Source organism: Capricornis sumatraensis, chromosome 19, assembly GCF_032405125.1.
Source record: "Capricornis sumatraensis isolate serow.1 chromosome 19, serow.2, whole genome shotgun sequence".
Lineage (NCBI taxonomy): Eukaryota > Metazoa > Chordata > Mammalia > Artiodactyla > Bovidae > Capricornis > Capricornis sumatraensis.
Window position 1 is genome coordinate 34,118,379 of NC_091087.1, and position 16,321 is coordinate 34,134,699.

Consider the following 16,321-nt stretch of genomic DNA (forward strand, 5'->3'; position numbering starts at 1 on the left):
CATATTTGATGCTTGTAGCCCATTTAGTTTGCATTCAAAGTTTCTACAGTTAAAGTCAAAGCTAGTCCTACCAAAAACAATAAAGCTGTGTTTCAGGGAAAACTCTCTTACACCACTTTTGAAATTTTAATTAATTAAAATGAAATTTAAGATCTGGGGCCTCAGCCACACTGCCCACATTTCCAGTACCCAGTGGCCACATGGGCAGTAGGCAAGGAAAGTACCCGGAATGTGAAAATATTGGTGACTATATTGATGTTATGCAGAGGAATAACCAGGACTGGATAAGCAAAAGAAACGAGTCTCCAAGGAGACAAAGAGCTGTAAGATGCGGAGGGTGGTGAGCCGGGGGGCCCCAGTAGGGGTAGGAACATGTAGGAATGAGGACGTCTTCCCCATCACCCCCCAGGCAGGCAGTTTTCACCACTGTGGACGTCAGCATCCAGGGTGGGCATTAGCAGGGAGCTAAAGGGGGACTCCCTAGAGGTCCGGCGGTGAACACTCTGCACTCTCACTGCCAAGGGCCCGGGTTCATTCCCTGGTCGGGGAACTAAAATCAAAAAAGAAAAGAAAGAAAAGTGCTAAAGGTGGTAAGGTGGTTTGACATCTGGGAAGAGACAGAGCTGGGAGCCAGAGAAAGGGCCATGGTGGGGCAGGGTGGGCCCCTGGGGGCAGGGCTGTGCTGGGAATAGATTCCAGCAGAGGCAAGAGGGGCTGACATTAGCAGGAGAAGGGAACAGAGGAAGAAGGGGCCAGGGTCAGAGAGGTCCAGGGTGTTTCTTTCCACAGTAGAAGGGGAGGTGATGCACTGAAGGGGTAGAGAGTGGGCCTGAGCCAGGGGGTCTGCAGAGAGCAATCAGGCTGGAAAGAGTTGCCACAAAGACTGGGAAATGCTGACAGAGGCATGTGGAAGGAGTGCCAGGCCATGCTACAAACCCAGTGGAGACGGCTGATGGAGCCTGGAGGGGCACCCCTCTCCCCATGCGAGACTTCCTCAGGCCCACCCCAGTGCTCTGCAAGGGAGGCGGACCCATGGAATGGTCCAGGCCGAGGGGCTGCTGTGTGTGTGGGCAGGACAAGGCGTCTGACGCTCTGGGAGTGAGCAGGTGACGTCATGGTCCAGGGCAGCTCAGAAGGGAAGTGTGGTCGGAAGGGAGCTGATGGACGGGAGTCATGACCCACATAATTAAAGGGTGACCAGACCCTTATGCCTTGCAGCCGCACTTTGAAAGTGAGAGCATCCCTGATTCAGGGCCGAGACATCCCGTGTGGAGGGAGCCTTGATCTTGAGCTTCCTTCCCACCCTTTCTTACTGATACGTTGCTCATCTTCTGCGGAAAAGGGCTGACCAAGCTTGGAGGTTATCAGAATTCACTACCGGTTAATTATTATTAATATTCTCCTTTCCAGAGAGGGTGGGATGTATTGAGAGAGTAGTGCTGAAACATATACGCTACCATATGTAAAACAGATAGCCAGTGGGAATTTGCATTTTATGCAGGGAGCTCCACCTGGTACTCTGTGACAGCCTAGAGGGGAGGGGTAGGGTGGGACATGGGAGGGAGGTTTAAGAGAGAGGGGACATACGTATACCTATGGCTGATCCATACTGATGTATGACAGAAATCATCACAATATCATAAAGCAATTATCCTCCAATTAAAAATAAATTAAAATATAAAAGGATGGGAAAAGAACATGTAAACACTAAAAAATAATAATGATAATATCCTTCCTTCAATTTACAGCTTACCACAGGCTTTAAGATGCAATACCTTTAAACACTTAGACTCATGACAACTCCATGTTAGGGCAGGGTTGAAGTTCCTCTTCCCATTTTACATGTGATACAAGCAGAAAGGAAGAGAACTCCTTCTTTCCAAAGGCACAACGTTACTGAATCTTGATGTGATGTTTTCTCTCGGCCACAGCCACAGGGATGTCACCTGACGAATATGGGACAGATCCTAAAAGAGGACACGGTGCTTTATTTTGCTTATTTCTTGGCTGTACTGGACCTTTGTTGCAGCGTGCAGTCTTTCTCTAGTTGTGCACAGGGGCTCCTCTAGTTGCAGAGCACGGCTCTAGAGCATGAAGGCTGGGTGGCTGTGGGGCATTGGCTTAGTAGTTCTGTGTCATGTGGGATTTTATTTCCCCAGTATGGGACTGGACCTGTATCACCTGCATTGGAAGGTAGATTCTTAGCCACTGGGCCACCAGGGGAGTTCTGGATGCGGTGTTGCTTGTTTTTTAGTGGATTTTAAAAATTGAAGTATATAGTTGATTTGGGGGCTTCTCAGGTGGCTCAGGGAGAAGGAAATGGCAACCCACTCCAGTATTCTTGCATGGGATATCCCATGGACAGAGGAGGCTGGTGGGCTACAGTCCATAGGGTCGCGAGAGTCAGATATAATTTAACGACTAAATCACTACTACCCACCAGATGGCTCAGTGATTAAAAAATATATATATGCCTACCAGTGCAGGAGACTCGGATTCAATCCCTAGATCGGGAAGATCCCCTGGAGAAGGAACTAGCAACCTACTCCAGTATTCTTGTCTGGGAAATCCCATGGACAGAGGAGCCTGGTGGGCTACAGTCCATGGGGTCACAAAAGAGTTCAACACAATTCAGTGACTAAACAACAACATAGTTGAATTACAAGGTTGTGCCAATCTCTGCAGTAAAGTGACTCAGTTATACTCATATATACTTTCTTTTCAGGTTCTCTTTTCCGTTATGGCTTATCACAGGCTATTGAATCTAGTTTCCTGGGCTGTACATGGGGACCCTCTTGTTTATCCATTCTAAATACCATAGTTTGCATCTACCAACCCCAGACTCCCAATCCATCCTTCTCCCTCCTCCCTCCCCCTTTTGGCAGCCACAAGTCTTTTCTCTATCAGGACATGGTGTTTTAAACCAAGGGTGGCTCAAAGCAGTCAGGCTCTTCTGTCCCTTGGATTAAGTGGCTAACAGTCTTACTTGCATGTTTGCCTCTGAAATGAGACACCACTGGTCGCCTGATGTGTGCCAATAGCCACAGGGACCGGCCACTCGAGCCAGACACCAGGATGAGAGGGAGAAGTCGGCCACATGCCAGGCTCTTTCTCAAATGCAGACAGGACAGTAGCTGGTTACAGGGGAGTTACTTCTGCAGCAAAAGTGTGAAAATCCTCTCTCCCCTCCTCCTTCTTCCTGATCCCCCTGACTTCCCCCCCAATTTGCTCTCTGCCAATTAAGCAGACACCCCTCCCAAGTTCCCACTGGTCTCCCCTCAACAGAGCACTTTTTTGAAGATGAATGGAGAACATTGGCTGGCTTGCACAGAACAGCTAGGGCCGCATTCACCAGCAGAAAGAGATGCCCCCTTATTTGGCCTCCTCTCATTCAAGCTTTCTAAAAAGGGCTCTGTGAAGAGCAAGTGCTTGTGAAAGTGTACTCTGTGCTCAGATGTTAACCAGATGCTCCCGGGATGACCCCTTGTAATTGCCCCGTTGTGTGTTTCCTTTTTGGGCTCTAAAAGATGTACATTCAGGCCTACAAGACCAATAATCTGCGGATGAAGATCATCAAGAATGACTTCCCCAACCACCCTCTCTACCTGGAGGGGGCCCTGACCAGGAGCACACACTACCAGCAGTACCAGCCAGTCATCACCCTGCAGAAGGGCTACACCATCCACTGGGACCAGACCGCCCCCTCTGAGCTCACCATCTGGCTCATCAACTTCAACAAGTGAGTAGGGGGCCTCATAGGAGCAAGGTGACCTGGGGACAGCTGCCCTGGCTCCGCTCAAAGCTGTGGTGATAACAGGGCCTCGTTTCAAAGTCCTGGGCTTACTGCTCACAGAATCCCAGGCTAGCCCACGTCACCCCTTCACGAGGGTGCAGCTAGAGGGCTTGACATCATCTAGTGGTTAAGAGGCAGAAGACCCGGGCTGAGGCCCTGTTCCACGCATGGATGGCCTCACACAGGTTCTGACCCTCGGAACCTCAGTTCCTTCTTCATCTAGGAGATGAGCCTACATAGTGTGACTTTGCAGAGTTGTAGTGAGGATGGAGTGTGAGAGTGTACGGCAGGCATTGCACCCAGCACCTGGCTTATGAAGTGCTCGATGCATGGCAAAAATCCCAGGCATTCTCGTTTTACAGAGACGAGACTCTGTGAGGTGAAGGGGTGAAGCTGAGGGCATCTGGAGAGGGCTTCATGTATTTGTTTATGTCACGTATCTTCTGTGCATGAACATCATTAACTTGGCACAGTATTCCCGTGAGACAGATATTTATCAGATGCAGAAAAGAAGACCCAGAGAGCTGAGATGGGCCCCACAATCAGGCTGAACCAGGAAGGAGCTGAATCCAGATCTTACCGACCCTGGTTTTTTTACTCCGGCCCTGTTGAAGTGAAAAAGTGAAAGTGTTAGTCACTGAGTCATGTCCGACTCTTTGCAGCCCACTGGACTGTGGCCCACCAGGCTTCTCTGTCCATGGAATTCTCCAGGCAAGAATACTGGAGTGGGTGGCCAGTCCCTTCTCCAGGGGATCTTCTTGACCCAGGGATTGAACCCAGCTCTCCTGCATTGCAGACAGATTCTTTACCATCTGAGCCACTAGGGAAGCTCCTAGCCCTGCTGGAAGAAGGTCTTTTCATCTTTCCTAGCCAGTGTTCCACATGGAACACACAGTGCAGACCCTGGGACACCCCACTGGCCCATGGCCATCATCCACTCATCATTTCTCCCTCTGTCCTTGAACACTGTGTGACCCAGTCATGACCAACAGCAAGTGTTCTTTCAAAACTCCACACTGAAAAGTGGACATGCCATTCGGTGGAGAATGCTTGGGTCTTCGTCCAGTGCACACCAAAGAGGCCCCGTGGCTGGGACACCCTTACTCGTCACCTGATGACTGTCCTTCCGGTTCTAGGGGTGACTGGATCCGAGTCGGACTCTGCTACCCCCGGGGCACCACCTTCTCCATCCTCTCGGACGTCCACAATCGCCTGCTGAAGCAGACATCCAAGACAGGCATCTTCGTGAAGACCTCGCAGATGGACAAAGTGGAGCAAAGCCACCCTGGCCGCAGCCACTACTACTGGGACGAGGACGCAGGGTGAGGAGCCCTCTCAGGTTGTCCCCTAGGCTTTCCAGTGATCCCAGACCCACCGTGCAGTGGGTAACCTAATAATCTTTCCCAGGCACTTCTGATCTCAGGCAGATTGTACCATCCACTGGTTGTTTTTAAAGCTGTGAGGCTGTGGGAGGAAAATAAGCATGCTCTTAATATACACAAGGATTATAGGGAATCCACCTATTTCAGGAGAAACAATGTGAAACAGTGAATCTTAGAACTGAGAAAATGTGGCACGTGACCTCAACTCCTTACACCCCAGCTGGAGCAGATGATATCATCCTTGATTCAGAAATAAGGAGAGGAGGCACAGGGTGAAGGGTAACGACTTGTTCAGAGAACCTAGCATGAACTCGGTGCAGCTGGTCTTGAGCACATATCTCTCTGCACCTCCACGTCCTCCCCTTTTTGCTGAACTGCATTCAGTAGGGACATCATGGGGACAGAGTCCCTGTTCCTGGAGACAGGGAGCTAGGAGGTCACCTTCCCTAGAGAGAGAGAGTTTTACTCTGACATCTTAAGAATGCTGACATGTCTGCAGAGCGATGAGCCTGTTGTTAGCCAACTCTCCAGGGTAAAAGATTGTTTCATATTCATTTTTTCCATTCTTTTTTTTTTTAAATATTTTTATTTATTTATTTGGCCGCTCTGGGTCTTAGCTGTGGCTCATGGCATCTTTAGTTGAGACATGCAAACTCTTAGTTGCAGCATGTGGGATCTAGTTCTCTGACCAAAGGGGATACAACCCAGGCCCCCTGCACTGAGAGCCAAGAGTCTTAGTCACTGGACCATCAGGGAAATTGCTGTACTTTTTTTTCTATCCTTGAATTGAAATCAACATTTAGGAAATAGAGGATGCTTAGAAATATCTATAAAGATAGGGCTTTATCAATTTGATTAAAGGGAAATTCAGATTTGAAAGTCAGAAGTGTAAGTAAAAATGCTGGGGTCTAGAGAGGCAGCATAGAGCACCGCTTCCCCACATCAGTTCTAAACCAGTGGTGGGGCAGACAGGACAGCAGGTGAAGAGGGACCTGTCTCACTGATGACAGAGCTGATGACATCTCAGTGATGTCCCACAGATGTCTCACTGGTGAGCAGAGCTTCCCAATACTGGGTGCCTCTACCCAGCCCTAGGCTACTTATTTCATGAGGGTGGCCATGCAATGACATTGAAACCAGCGTTGTGATTCATAAGTAGCCCCGAGTGAGCCGCCACTCAATGCTGGAGTCGTTTTTCTATAAGCTTTGAAAAGGTAACTAATTTTTTTTGTTCATTCTTACCTGAAAACTCTTCATTTGACTATATGACTTTTGAAAAACAAAATAGCACACCAAGATAAAAGATGAAAAAAGAGTTCAAATAACTCAGCTATGAAGCTCCTAGTCCAGTGGAGGAGAAAAGCTTGCCTGGGGAACCCTGGCGATGACGGGAGACTCATCTGACGTCCCAGGGGAAAGCCTGTTTTTCAAGAAGTCAGCATACTCTTTGATATTCCGATGCCTATGCCAAAATATTAAAGGAAGGCATCCCATGTTCATATGACTGTGGTATTTGTGAATAAAACTCATTCCTTTTTGGTACCCGTGGAGATTATAGCATGGTCTTTAGGGTTTAGGACCTGGGTAACGTTCATGCCTGTAGTAATATTCATGAAGATAACAAATGCCATAGGAAATAACTTCCAAGTGACGTGTAAATAATAAGGAGCAGATTCCCTGATGGCTGAGTGGTTAAGAATCTGTCTACCAATGCAAGAGACTTGGGTAAAACCTCTGGGTCAGGAAGATCCCCTGGAGAAGGAAGTGGCAATACCCACTCCAGTATTCTTGCCTCAGAAATCCCATGGACAGAGGAGCCTGGTGGGCTACAGTCCTTGGAGCACAAAGAGTCAGACATGACTTAGTGACTAAACAACAGGGGACACGGGGGCGCAGACCAGAGCCTCCCCCATCCCACCCCGTTGGCTGACCTATATACCACACCCAGCAGCCAAATGAGCCACTCCACTTTCCCCGGGAAGACATCAGTGAGGGGACAGGATGGGCCCAGGAGTGTTTAGAAGACTCCCTCCATATGAAAACTAGAGAAAGAATTAAATATCCCTCATACAACCGCAGAAACTATTATGATTTTAAAAATGTAAATAAGGTGAAGTCTTCCTTGCACCATCTATGCGTAATATCTTCTTTTAGGATCATGAGAATTGCTTTGTTCCAGAGGTGTGAACTTTTCAAATGTAAACTGCCACTAAACAAGTTGAACCTTTTTTGATGAAAAATTTTTTTAGTTTACGGTTTTCCCCTTAGAGCAGATTCTGCTGCTTAATTTACCCTTTTTATTGGCTGCTTAGCTCATCATTATACCTATTGATTATCACACTGGGCTTTAATTCAGTGACAGCCTCAGGGACGAGCTCGGTTGTAAGATGCTTGTTTCCTGTGTAGAAAGCCAAATTCTTAGGCTTTTTGAATTCTTAGGGCTGTTTTCCATGATCTTTCTGCCTGACAAATGTGTTACTCTTTCTTACGTTCTGAGCACCTGCCTTCAATGGCTACCTTCTATTCTGCTATGCCCTAGGACACCTGATAACCAGCTTGTTATAACTGGAGAAGTGTCAAGTTAGGAAGCCAGAAAGCATTCTCCTCACCAGGCACAGGGTGGGGATAAAATGCCAGCGCTGCTCCTTTTGTGCTGTGTGGTCCTGGCAAGTTGCTTCACTTCTCTGAGCCATTGAGATGTGAGAAATGGGATAGCAGTGCTTGCCAGACTAGATTGTCTGAGGGTTGAATGAGATAATATGTCCATTGATGGCATGTGTCTAGCAGAGCAGAGAGTACGTGCTCAGAAAATGAAAACTGTCAGTATTAGCTTTTTCCTCAATGCATTTTTTTTTTTCATTTCTCCAACCACGTACGACCTCGTGGAGGTGGGCGGGGGGGGGGGTCCTCCTCCATTCTGTGGGGCCTACTGGGTCTAGCACTGTGGCCAGCACAGAGTGCGGAGGCAGAGGGAGGAAGAAAGTGGGTGAGGGGAGGAGGAAGATGTGGATACCAAAGAGAACCGCCCGCTCTGCTTCTGTGTGCAGGCTGCTTTTCCTGAAGCTGAAAGCTCAGAATGAGAGAGAGAAGTTTGCCTTCTGTTCTGTGAAGGGCTGTGAAAGGATAAAGATTAAAGCTCTGATCCCAAAGAACGCAGGCATCAGCGACTGCACAGCCACGGCCTACCCCAAGTTCACGGAGAAGGCCATCGTGGACGTGCCCATGCCCAAGAAGCTCTTTGGTTCTCTGCTGGTGAGTGGCCGACAGCCAGCAGAGCCCCAAGCCCCTCAGGGTCTTCTCCGGACCTCTGCTCCCCTCTTTAAACCCTTTCCCATGGCTGAGGGGTTACAGGGAAGTGAGGGGGCCAACCAGCCCTCGAGCTGGACGCTGGACTCCCCGAACCTGACACCCGCCCTGGGTTTTTGTTTTTTCTCTAGAAGACAAAGGACCACTTCCTGGAGGTGAAGATGGAGAGTGCCAAGCAGCGCTTCTTCCACCTGCTGAACGACCTGGCGTACATCCAAGTAAGCCTCCGTCCCTGTGCCCGGGGCATCTCTGCTCACCGAGACCTCGTGTCAGTGCCTAGGGCTGTGGTTGCCAGTGACTGCCAGCCAGGTGGCTGAAGACAACAGAACCTTCCCCGCATAGTTCACAAGCTGGATGCCCGACAACCACGGGGCTGCCAGGATTGTTTCCTCCTGCAGGTGCTGAGGGCGAGTCCTTCCCTGGCTTCCTCCAGCTTCTGCAGCCACCAGCAGCCTGGACGCCCCCCTTCCCAGCTCACAGCTGCATTCCCCCAGCCTCTGCCCCTGTCCTCATGTGGTCTTCTCCCCCATGTGACTGAGTTTCAGACCACCCTCTTCCTTGTCCTTATAAGGACATCTGCCTTTGGATATAGGGCCCATCCGAAATCCAGGATGACCTCATCTTGAGATCGTTAACTTAATTACATCTGCAAAGGCCCTTGCTCCAAATACAGTCACTCCCAAAGGTTGCAGTAAATGTGTCTTTTTGCGGGGAGGCCATCCCAGGTGGCTCAGTGAACCTGCCTCCCAATGCAAGAGACACAAGTTTGATCCCTGGGTTGGGAAGATCCCCTGGAGGAGGAAATGACAACCCACTCTAGTATTCCCACTCTTGCCTGGGAAATCCCATGGATAGAGGAGCCTGGTGGGCTACAGGCCATGTGGTCAGGAAGAGTCAGACATGACTGAGCAACTGAGCATGCACACATACACACACACACACACACACATCCTTCAGCCACTACGCAGGGCTGCAGGAACTGACTGAAGTGGGTTTTATGCTTTGAACAGCTGCACTGGCACCCTCTGCCTTAAGAGCCTACGTGGGACCCAGGTGGGCAGGAGAGCCTCAGGGACCCCCTCCCGACCTCCACGTCACACTCTGTGTTGCCTGTCATCTGCAGGTGGACGGGAAGAAGTACCCCAGCTTCGAAGACGGCATCCAGGTGGTGGTGATCGACGGGAAGCACGGGCAGGTACTGAACCACACCGGCTTCAGGAACGCCATCCTGCAGGGCATCCCCTGGCAGCTCTTCAATTACCTGGCGACCATCCCTGACAAGTGAGTCTGGCCGAGGCCCCCTCCCTGTCCCTGGGGCCTGCATCACAGTCCAGGCTGAGGAAGCTTAGGGAGCCTCCACGCACTGTCCACGGCTTCCTGGGTGGCTCATTGGTAAAGAATCTGCCTGGCAATGCAGGAGACACGAGTTCAGTTCGTGGGTCAGGAAGATCCCCTGAAGAAGAAAATGGCAATCCAGTCCAGTATTCTTGCCTGGAGAATTCCATGGACAGAGGAGCCTGGCGGGCTACAGTCCATAGGGTTGCAAACAGTCAGACAAAACTGAGCGACTAAACAATAACAATAGCCGTCTGCCCATCCATGATGGGAGCAGGCCAGGAAGCCTCCCTACCTGGTGCCTCTGAGATGGGAGCCCGGGGCCACTGGGAATGTAGGTCAGGCCGAGTCTACCAGCTACACATGGGAAGCCTGCCCCGGCCCTCCGCCCCCACCCGGCACACTCTCCCAGCGTGAGCTCATCCCCGCCCGCACTCACTGCAATCCAAATGTTGGTGGCTGCCAAGCCTCTCCAGCCCCTGTCTCCTTCCTAAATGCCAGATATTTTTATCCAATGGCCACTTGGACTCTGCCACCCAAATGTCCCCTATGGAACTGAATTCTCATCATTTTTTTTTTTTAATCCTCTAAACCAGCCACCCCTCTTGGCCACATTTTGGTGAAATCGTCATCTCCCATCCAGGCAACTAGCTACACCAGAGTCCAGGCATCACATTTGGTTCTGGTCTTTCTCTCGTTTTGACATCACCACACTCAGTAACCACACCTGTTGCCGGCCTGCACCGTGGCTCCCCTGCTCATTATCCCATGACATCCTCTGCATCGCCTCCAGTCTGCCACCCACACTGTCAGCACAGTGACCCAAGAGACTCCCTCGCCCAGCCTCTCCCACGTGAATCTACCCACCATACATGCGGGGGGGCATTAAGCTTCTTAAACACAGGTGTCCCCTGTCCCCTTTCCTAGGGGTAATTTCTCTGCCACCTTCCAAAACTAACTCACATGTCACCTGTTTGGTGAGGTCTCTTCTGATCCAACCAAAAGTTTCTACCCATCCCTGCCCCCACAGAGGACCAGTGGATGTATCTGCTCCCTCATCTAGGGTCTGGATTTTTATTTTTTTAAAGCCTTTTATTTTATATTAGCAAAGAGCCAATTAAGTGTTGTGATAGTTTCAGATGGACAGCAAAGGGACTGAGCTGCACACATACATGTATCCATTCTCCCCCAAACTCCCCTCCCATCTGGGCTGCCACATAACTCTGAGCAGAGTTCCATGTGCTATACAGTAGGTCTTGCTGGTTATCCATTTTAAATACAGCAGTACGGGGATCATATCCAAATTGTATTTTCATTTCTGATATAATGGAGAATTCACTCCAAAGGCACAACCTGGACTATCAGGCAGTCTAAGTGCTTCATGTGGTACCTGTCATCCAGGAGGTGCTTGGAAAATATTTACTGATGAAAACAAACGTGCTTCCCAGATGCTATATGAGGGCCTGACTTGAACTGGACGCTCTGTGAGATTCCAAAGACAGGGGTGGTGCTTGACCACCTTTGGTCATGAGCTTCTTCAGCATCATGTTTTCACATGCAGATTCATACCGAAGTAGATTAGCTGACTTGGGGAAAAAGAGGATCATCTAGAGATTTTTAGTTTTCTTGCCTTTTGGGGCCAGAGGACTTTTCCTGGAAATGAAATAGGATGCAGAAGCCTAGAATAAGAAATGGAAATGTAGGAACTTCCCTGGTGGTCCGAATGGTTAAGAATCTGCCTTGCAATGCAGGAGACGGAGGTTTGATCCCTGATCAGGAACTGAGGTGCTGCAGAGCAACTAAGCTCCAGTGTGTTGCAACTTCTGAGCCCAAGCAAATAAAAACAAAAAGAAAGAAAGAAAGAAATCTCAATGCAGAGCTGCTCTGTTAAAAACCAGGGGTGAGAGGCATGGGGTCTCCCCATCCAGGGCTCCTCTCAGCCCCTGCTGCAGCCCCAGTGCACCTTGCTGGGGACAGCCCTCACCAAGTACCTGCTCTGAAGCACGCCCTGGGTTGGCACTGGGTACCCAGGCAAGAACCGGGTACCCCCCAGATCTCAGGGAGAGCAGCAAGGGTTGAAGGAATAACGCAAGGCAGGTCCTGCCCCACTGTCCCCGCAGGTCCCAGCCAGGTGGCCCCACCTTCTCACCCCACCCACAGGGCCACCCCAGCCCCAGGGCCCCAGAGAAAGGAGGACGCAACCACTCACACCAGAACTTTCCGGGATGGCTTCCGGGGGCTGCCTCTGTCAGCACCCCTTGGGAGCCTCGTGTTGACAGGTGTGGGGCTCAGTGGGCATGAGAAGCTCAGGCCAGGCAGAGAAGAGCCCCTGAAGAGTACAGGCAGCTTCTGGTGCTGCCAGGAGGCCGGGGCACATGAGTAGCTCCATCTGTCTCCCACCCTACTCCCAGAGGGCATGCTCTTCATTTGAGTCCAGCCCAGCAAGGAGGCTTAACTGAGCCAAAGGGGTGTTAGCTTCGTTTCTGAATGGGAGCGACGGGGACAGTCTCCTGGGAACAGAGCCTGGATCCAGAATCCAGAGTCAAGGGTGTTGGCAACGCACTGCCCTCCTCCCCGCCAGCCCTCTGTGATCCAGAGGAGCCAGGGTGGCCCAGTTCCCCTCTTCTCTGCTCTTCCCACACACGAGCTCTTTACATTTTGACAGCTGTCTTTCTGCTCGCTATGGGACATGTATAGGGGTAACAACGGCTTCCAGAGTCCTATACAGTTTTTCCATGTCTGGACTGCGGTCTGTGGTTACAGGATTCCTCTGAGAGGAAAACTAGAAGGCCCAGTGGGCCCTGCCCTGCTTCTGTTCCTGGGGGAGGTGTGCATTTCCTGCTGTCTGGCTCAGCAGGCTGCGTGGACCCCCACAATGGCCGTTCTCCAGCACTTTGGCCTGATCGCACCCAGGCCAGGGGACTAGAGATCTCAGCTCCTCAGCAGAACTCTTGCAAGTCAAGTGCTCCGGTCTGGGCAGCCCCAGGCCTGCTCCTCCTCCCATCCCAGGCATGGCTCCCCTTCGGCAGGTCATCCTAGCTATTGGCTTGGCCAAAGAATTAAATCAGGTTTTTCCATTCTTTTTGTTCAACCGAGCGCTTAGTAACCACATGCCTTCATCTCCCCATTTGTAGCATGGAACAGTCACACTGTCCTGCCTGAGTGGAGACAGGGGGCATGAACTTGAGGGGTTGACCCTCCCCTGAGTACAGGGTGACTCAACACTCTGCTTTGTCCATCACCACATTTCCACTGGGTCCTACACAATCCTTGTACCTTCAGGTTAAGAAATGCACACAGAAGTCATTTGTGTGCCAGGCTCTGGCGTGGGTGCTGGTCCCCGATGGTGGGCTCTGTGTGCCAGCTTTGTCCTCCTTGAGGACAGCCATGGATCAGCAGTGAGCTGAGAGCAGGCTCAGAGAGAAGATCACAGGCACCAACTGCAGCCAGACGTGTGGGAGGGTGTTCAGGATGTCGGTCATCACATGGAAAGAGCCGGTCAGCTCGACACACAATCCTGCTCTCCCCCAGTCCCTGGCAGGGCTCTGGGCACTGCTGACTCAGGTCCTACCAGCCGCCATACAGCATCCCTGCCCGGAAACCCCTGATCCCACTTTGTTATCCAGCCCTCTCATGTGTCCTTTCTGGCTCAGTTCCATAGTTCTCATGGCATCAAAGGGAAGATATATCTCCAGAGGCCCATGGACCAGAGTGCTGGAAAAACTCGGGGCACACAAGGGGCTCAAACTGAAAGGTAAGGGTTCTTCCATCGACCCTGAGTTTGGATGCCCGGGCCTCCTGCTGAGGCCAGAACACTTCCCCCCAAACCTGATGTGACCTCAGAATCTTTAACACAAGCAGCAGTCCACAGTTGTGCAGGGCAAGAGGCTCCCTGGTCACCGTCCCTGCCCTGCAGCAATACCATTCTAACACGTGATCAGACACCGAAGGAAATTGATAGAGTCATTTACCCATCGACTCAGCAAGTGGCCCTTTTAATCCACAAAAGTAACAGCAGAAAGGGCTTCCCTGGTGGCTCAGTGTAAAGAACCCGCCTGCCAATGCAGGAGACATGAGTTCCATCCCTGGGTCAGGAAGATCCCCTGGAGGAGAAACTGGCAACCCACTCCAGTATCCTTGACTGGAAAATTCCCTGGACAGAGAAGCCTGGTGAGATACAGTCCATGTGGTCACAGAGAGTCGGACACGACTTAGTGAATGAAAACCAACAATCCATGGGGCTCAGTTTGACCCTCCTGCCTCAGTTCCTGCTGCCTGGATCTGCCAGAGTCACTACCTCTGCCCCAGCTTTCCTGCCAACGGCCAGCATTTGTACAGTCCTTTGCAGCTGGCAAAGCTCTCATTTGAGAATATATATGGCTTGTCCAACGTCACACAGCTCTTCTGCCATAAAGCCTGGCACAGGCCCCTCAGGGAGGAAGCCAACCAGGACAGAAATGCCAGCATTTCATCACCATCATCACAGACTGTGTGATGAGACAGTCCTTGGGGAGGCTGAGAGAGGAGGCCAAGCAACCTTCCTGATAATAATGTCCACTGTATTGGGTTGGCCAAATGTTCATTTGGGTTTTCCATACAAAGTTATAGAGCATCGTATTTGTTTCTGGTTTTTTTTTTTTTTTTTTGTAACAGAAAAACGTGAATGAACTTTTTGACCAACTCAATAGTTATCATGTAAATACCCAGCCTTGTGCCTTGCTGAACATCCTATTCATTGTTATTCATTAATAACATACATGACAGGTACTGTGATTTCCATTTAAGGTAGAGCCGCTCAAGAATTAGTCATTTAAGATTAGAATTTGGATCCTAATATTCTAACTCAAAGCCAGTCATCCTTAGCAGCCAGGCCATCCTGACTGCAAAACACATCAAAGCTAGCAGCCTGTCATATGGGAAGCTTATCCCAGGCCTCTCGCAGAGAAAATTCAGAAACAATGAAAGTCCTTCCAGTGAGCCAAAAGAGAAAACAAGGAAAAGAGAAGCGTCTTCCCTAGCCCAGTACTGAAAGCATCTGCCTTAAATTAGGATCCTGGGACTTCCCCAGTGGTCTAGTGGTTAAGAATCTGCCTTCCAATACCGGGGGTGCAGGTTCAATCCCTGGTCAGGGAAAAAAGATCTCACATGCTAGATGACTGGGCAAAAAAAAAAAAAAAATCAATTAATTAAGACCCTGTTGCCAAAAACTGATGAACATAAAGGTGACGTTGCTCAGTCAAGGGACACTTTCCCAGGGGTGATGCATGTGTACAGCTTACCAGGCGAGGCCATTCCCCAGTGTCAACGTGGATACCCACATCCCTCGGGCGGGGCCGAGCTCTGAGCTGTGGGACAGAGGGCCCCACGTGGGGCTTGGGATTCTAGAGCTCTGGCCGGGCCACACCATCTACTCAGGGCCCCTGGGCAAATTTCTCTGCTGCTCAGAACTTTCTTCTAAAGCCACGGGATATTGGAGCCAGGGCAGAGATCTTGTAGTTGACTGCCATTACTAGACAGGTGGGGACACAGGGCTTCAGAGAGGAGCAGGCACTTGCTGCTAATTGTAGGGTCAGCTTGATGGCGACTGGTTTCTTGGGGGGGGGTCCCCTGCCTAGAGCAGAGCCAGCACTTCACACAGGTGGCTGGAGGCTCAGGTGAGACCCTGTGTGCCCCGTACAGACCAACACCAGGCACCACTGGTAACATGGCACAAAGCTCTCCCGGGAAAGCACAGTCCAGTGCAGCTAGAGGAGGGGGAGCCTGGTGGGGGCCAGGGAACGGCAATGGGGAACCCCAGAAGGCAGTGGGTACATAGCCATTCTCTCGTGAAGTTTATGCTTAGGCGACTTTACTGCTTTGCAGAGAAAATGGTATTCGTCGGCTTCAAAGGCAGCTTCCGGCCCACCTGGGTGACCCTGGACACTGAGGACCACCATGCCAAAATCTTCCAAGTGGTGCCCATCCCGGTGGTGAGGAAGAAGAAGCTGTGAGGACCGCCGCCACCCCGTGCACCCCCACAGTGGACCCTGACACTGGAGTCTGGGCGGCAGCCCGGGGCAGCAAGGCCGGTTCCCACAGCCCCGGTCTGGCAGCTGCCGGGGAAGGCCACGTGTCAGCCCTGATGGGCCAGGGGGAGGCTTCTGAGCCCCCTGGTGCTGCTGCCCGCCCCCCTCAAGTGTCTACCTGCAGCCCCAGGGCCATGTGGGCTGATGCTGCGAACCTTCTCCTCCCTGCAGCCTCCCAGGGGCCTCTCTGTCTGTGCCTCTGCAGTGGGGGCTGTGGGGACCACAGGGAGCCCTGGGCTCTACTGGCAAAAAAGGTCCCCTTTGGCAGGAGTTCTGCTCCAGCTGGGAGGAAACCTGGGGGTGGGAGGGCAGGGTCACTCACAGATCTCCATGCTCTCCAGCTCAGTGTTAGGGTGGGAGGTGCAGGAAGGATCCTCATTCCTGTAGGCGGGACCTGACCTCCACCGGGTTCAGAGCTCAGGCGTAGACAGAGCCCACCA

General features: G+C 51.2%; 1 protein-coding gene across 1 annotated transcript in view; it reads left to right on the plus strand.

Annotated features, from left to right (window-relative positions):
• The window catches only part of CEMIP (cell migration inducing hyaluronidase 1), a 65,623-nt gene extending 49,578 nt beyond the window's left edge, over window positions 1-16,045 (plus strand). Inside the window, exons 22-28 of the mRNA XM_068991321.1 lie at window positions 3,528-3,739; window positions 4,930-5,115; window positions 8,223-8,427; window positions 8,613-8,699; window positions 9,605-9,762; window positions 13,470-13,570; window positions 15,679-16,045. Coding sequence (XP_068847422.1) covers window positions 3,528-3,739; window positions 4,930-5,115; window positions 8,223-8,427; window positions 8,613-8,699; window positions 9,605-9,762; window positions 13,470-13,570; window positions 15,679-15,806 — 1,077 coding nt within the window. The 3' untranslated portion in view covers window positions 15,807-16,045. The remainder of the gene's footprint in view (window positions 1-3,527; window positions 3,740-4,929; window positions 5,116-8,222; window positions 8,428-8,612; window positions 8,700-9,604; window positions 9,763-13,469; window positions 13,571-15,678) is intronic.
• The last annotated feature ends 276 nt before the right edge of the window (window positions 16,046-16,321 follow it).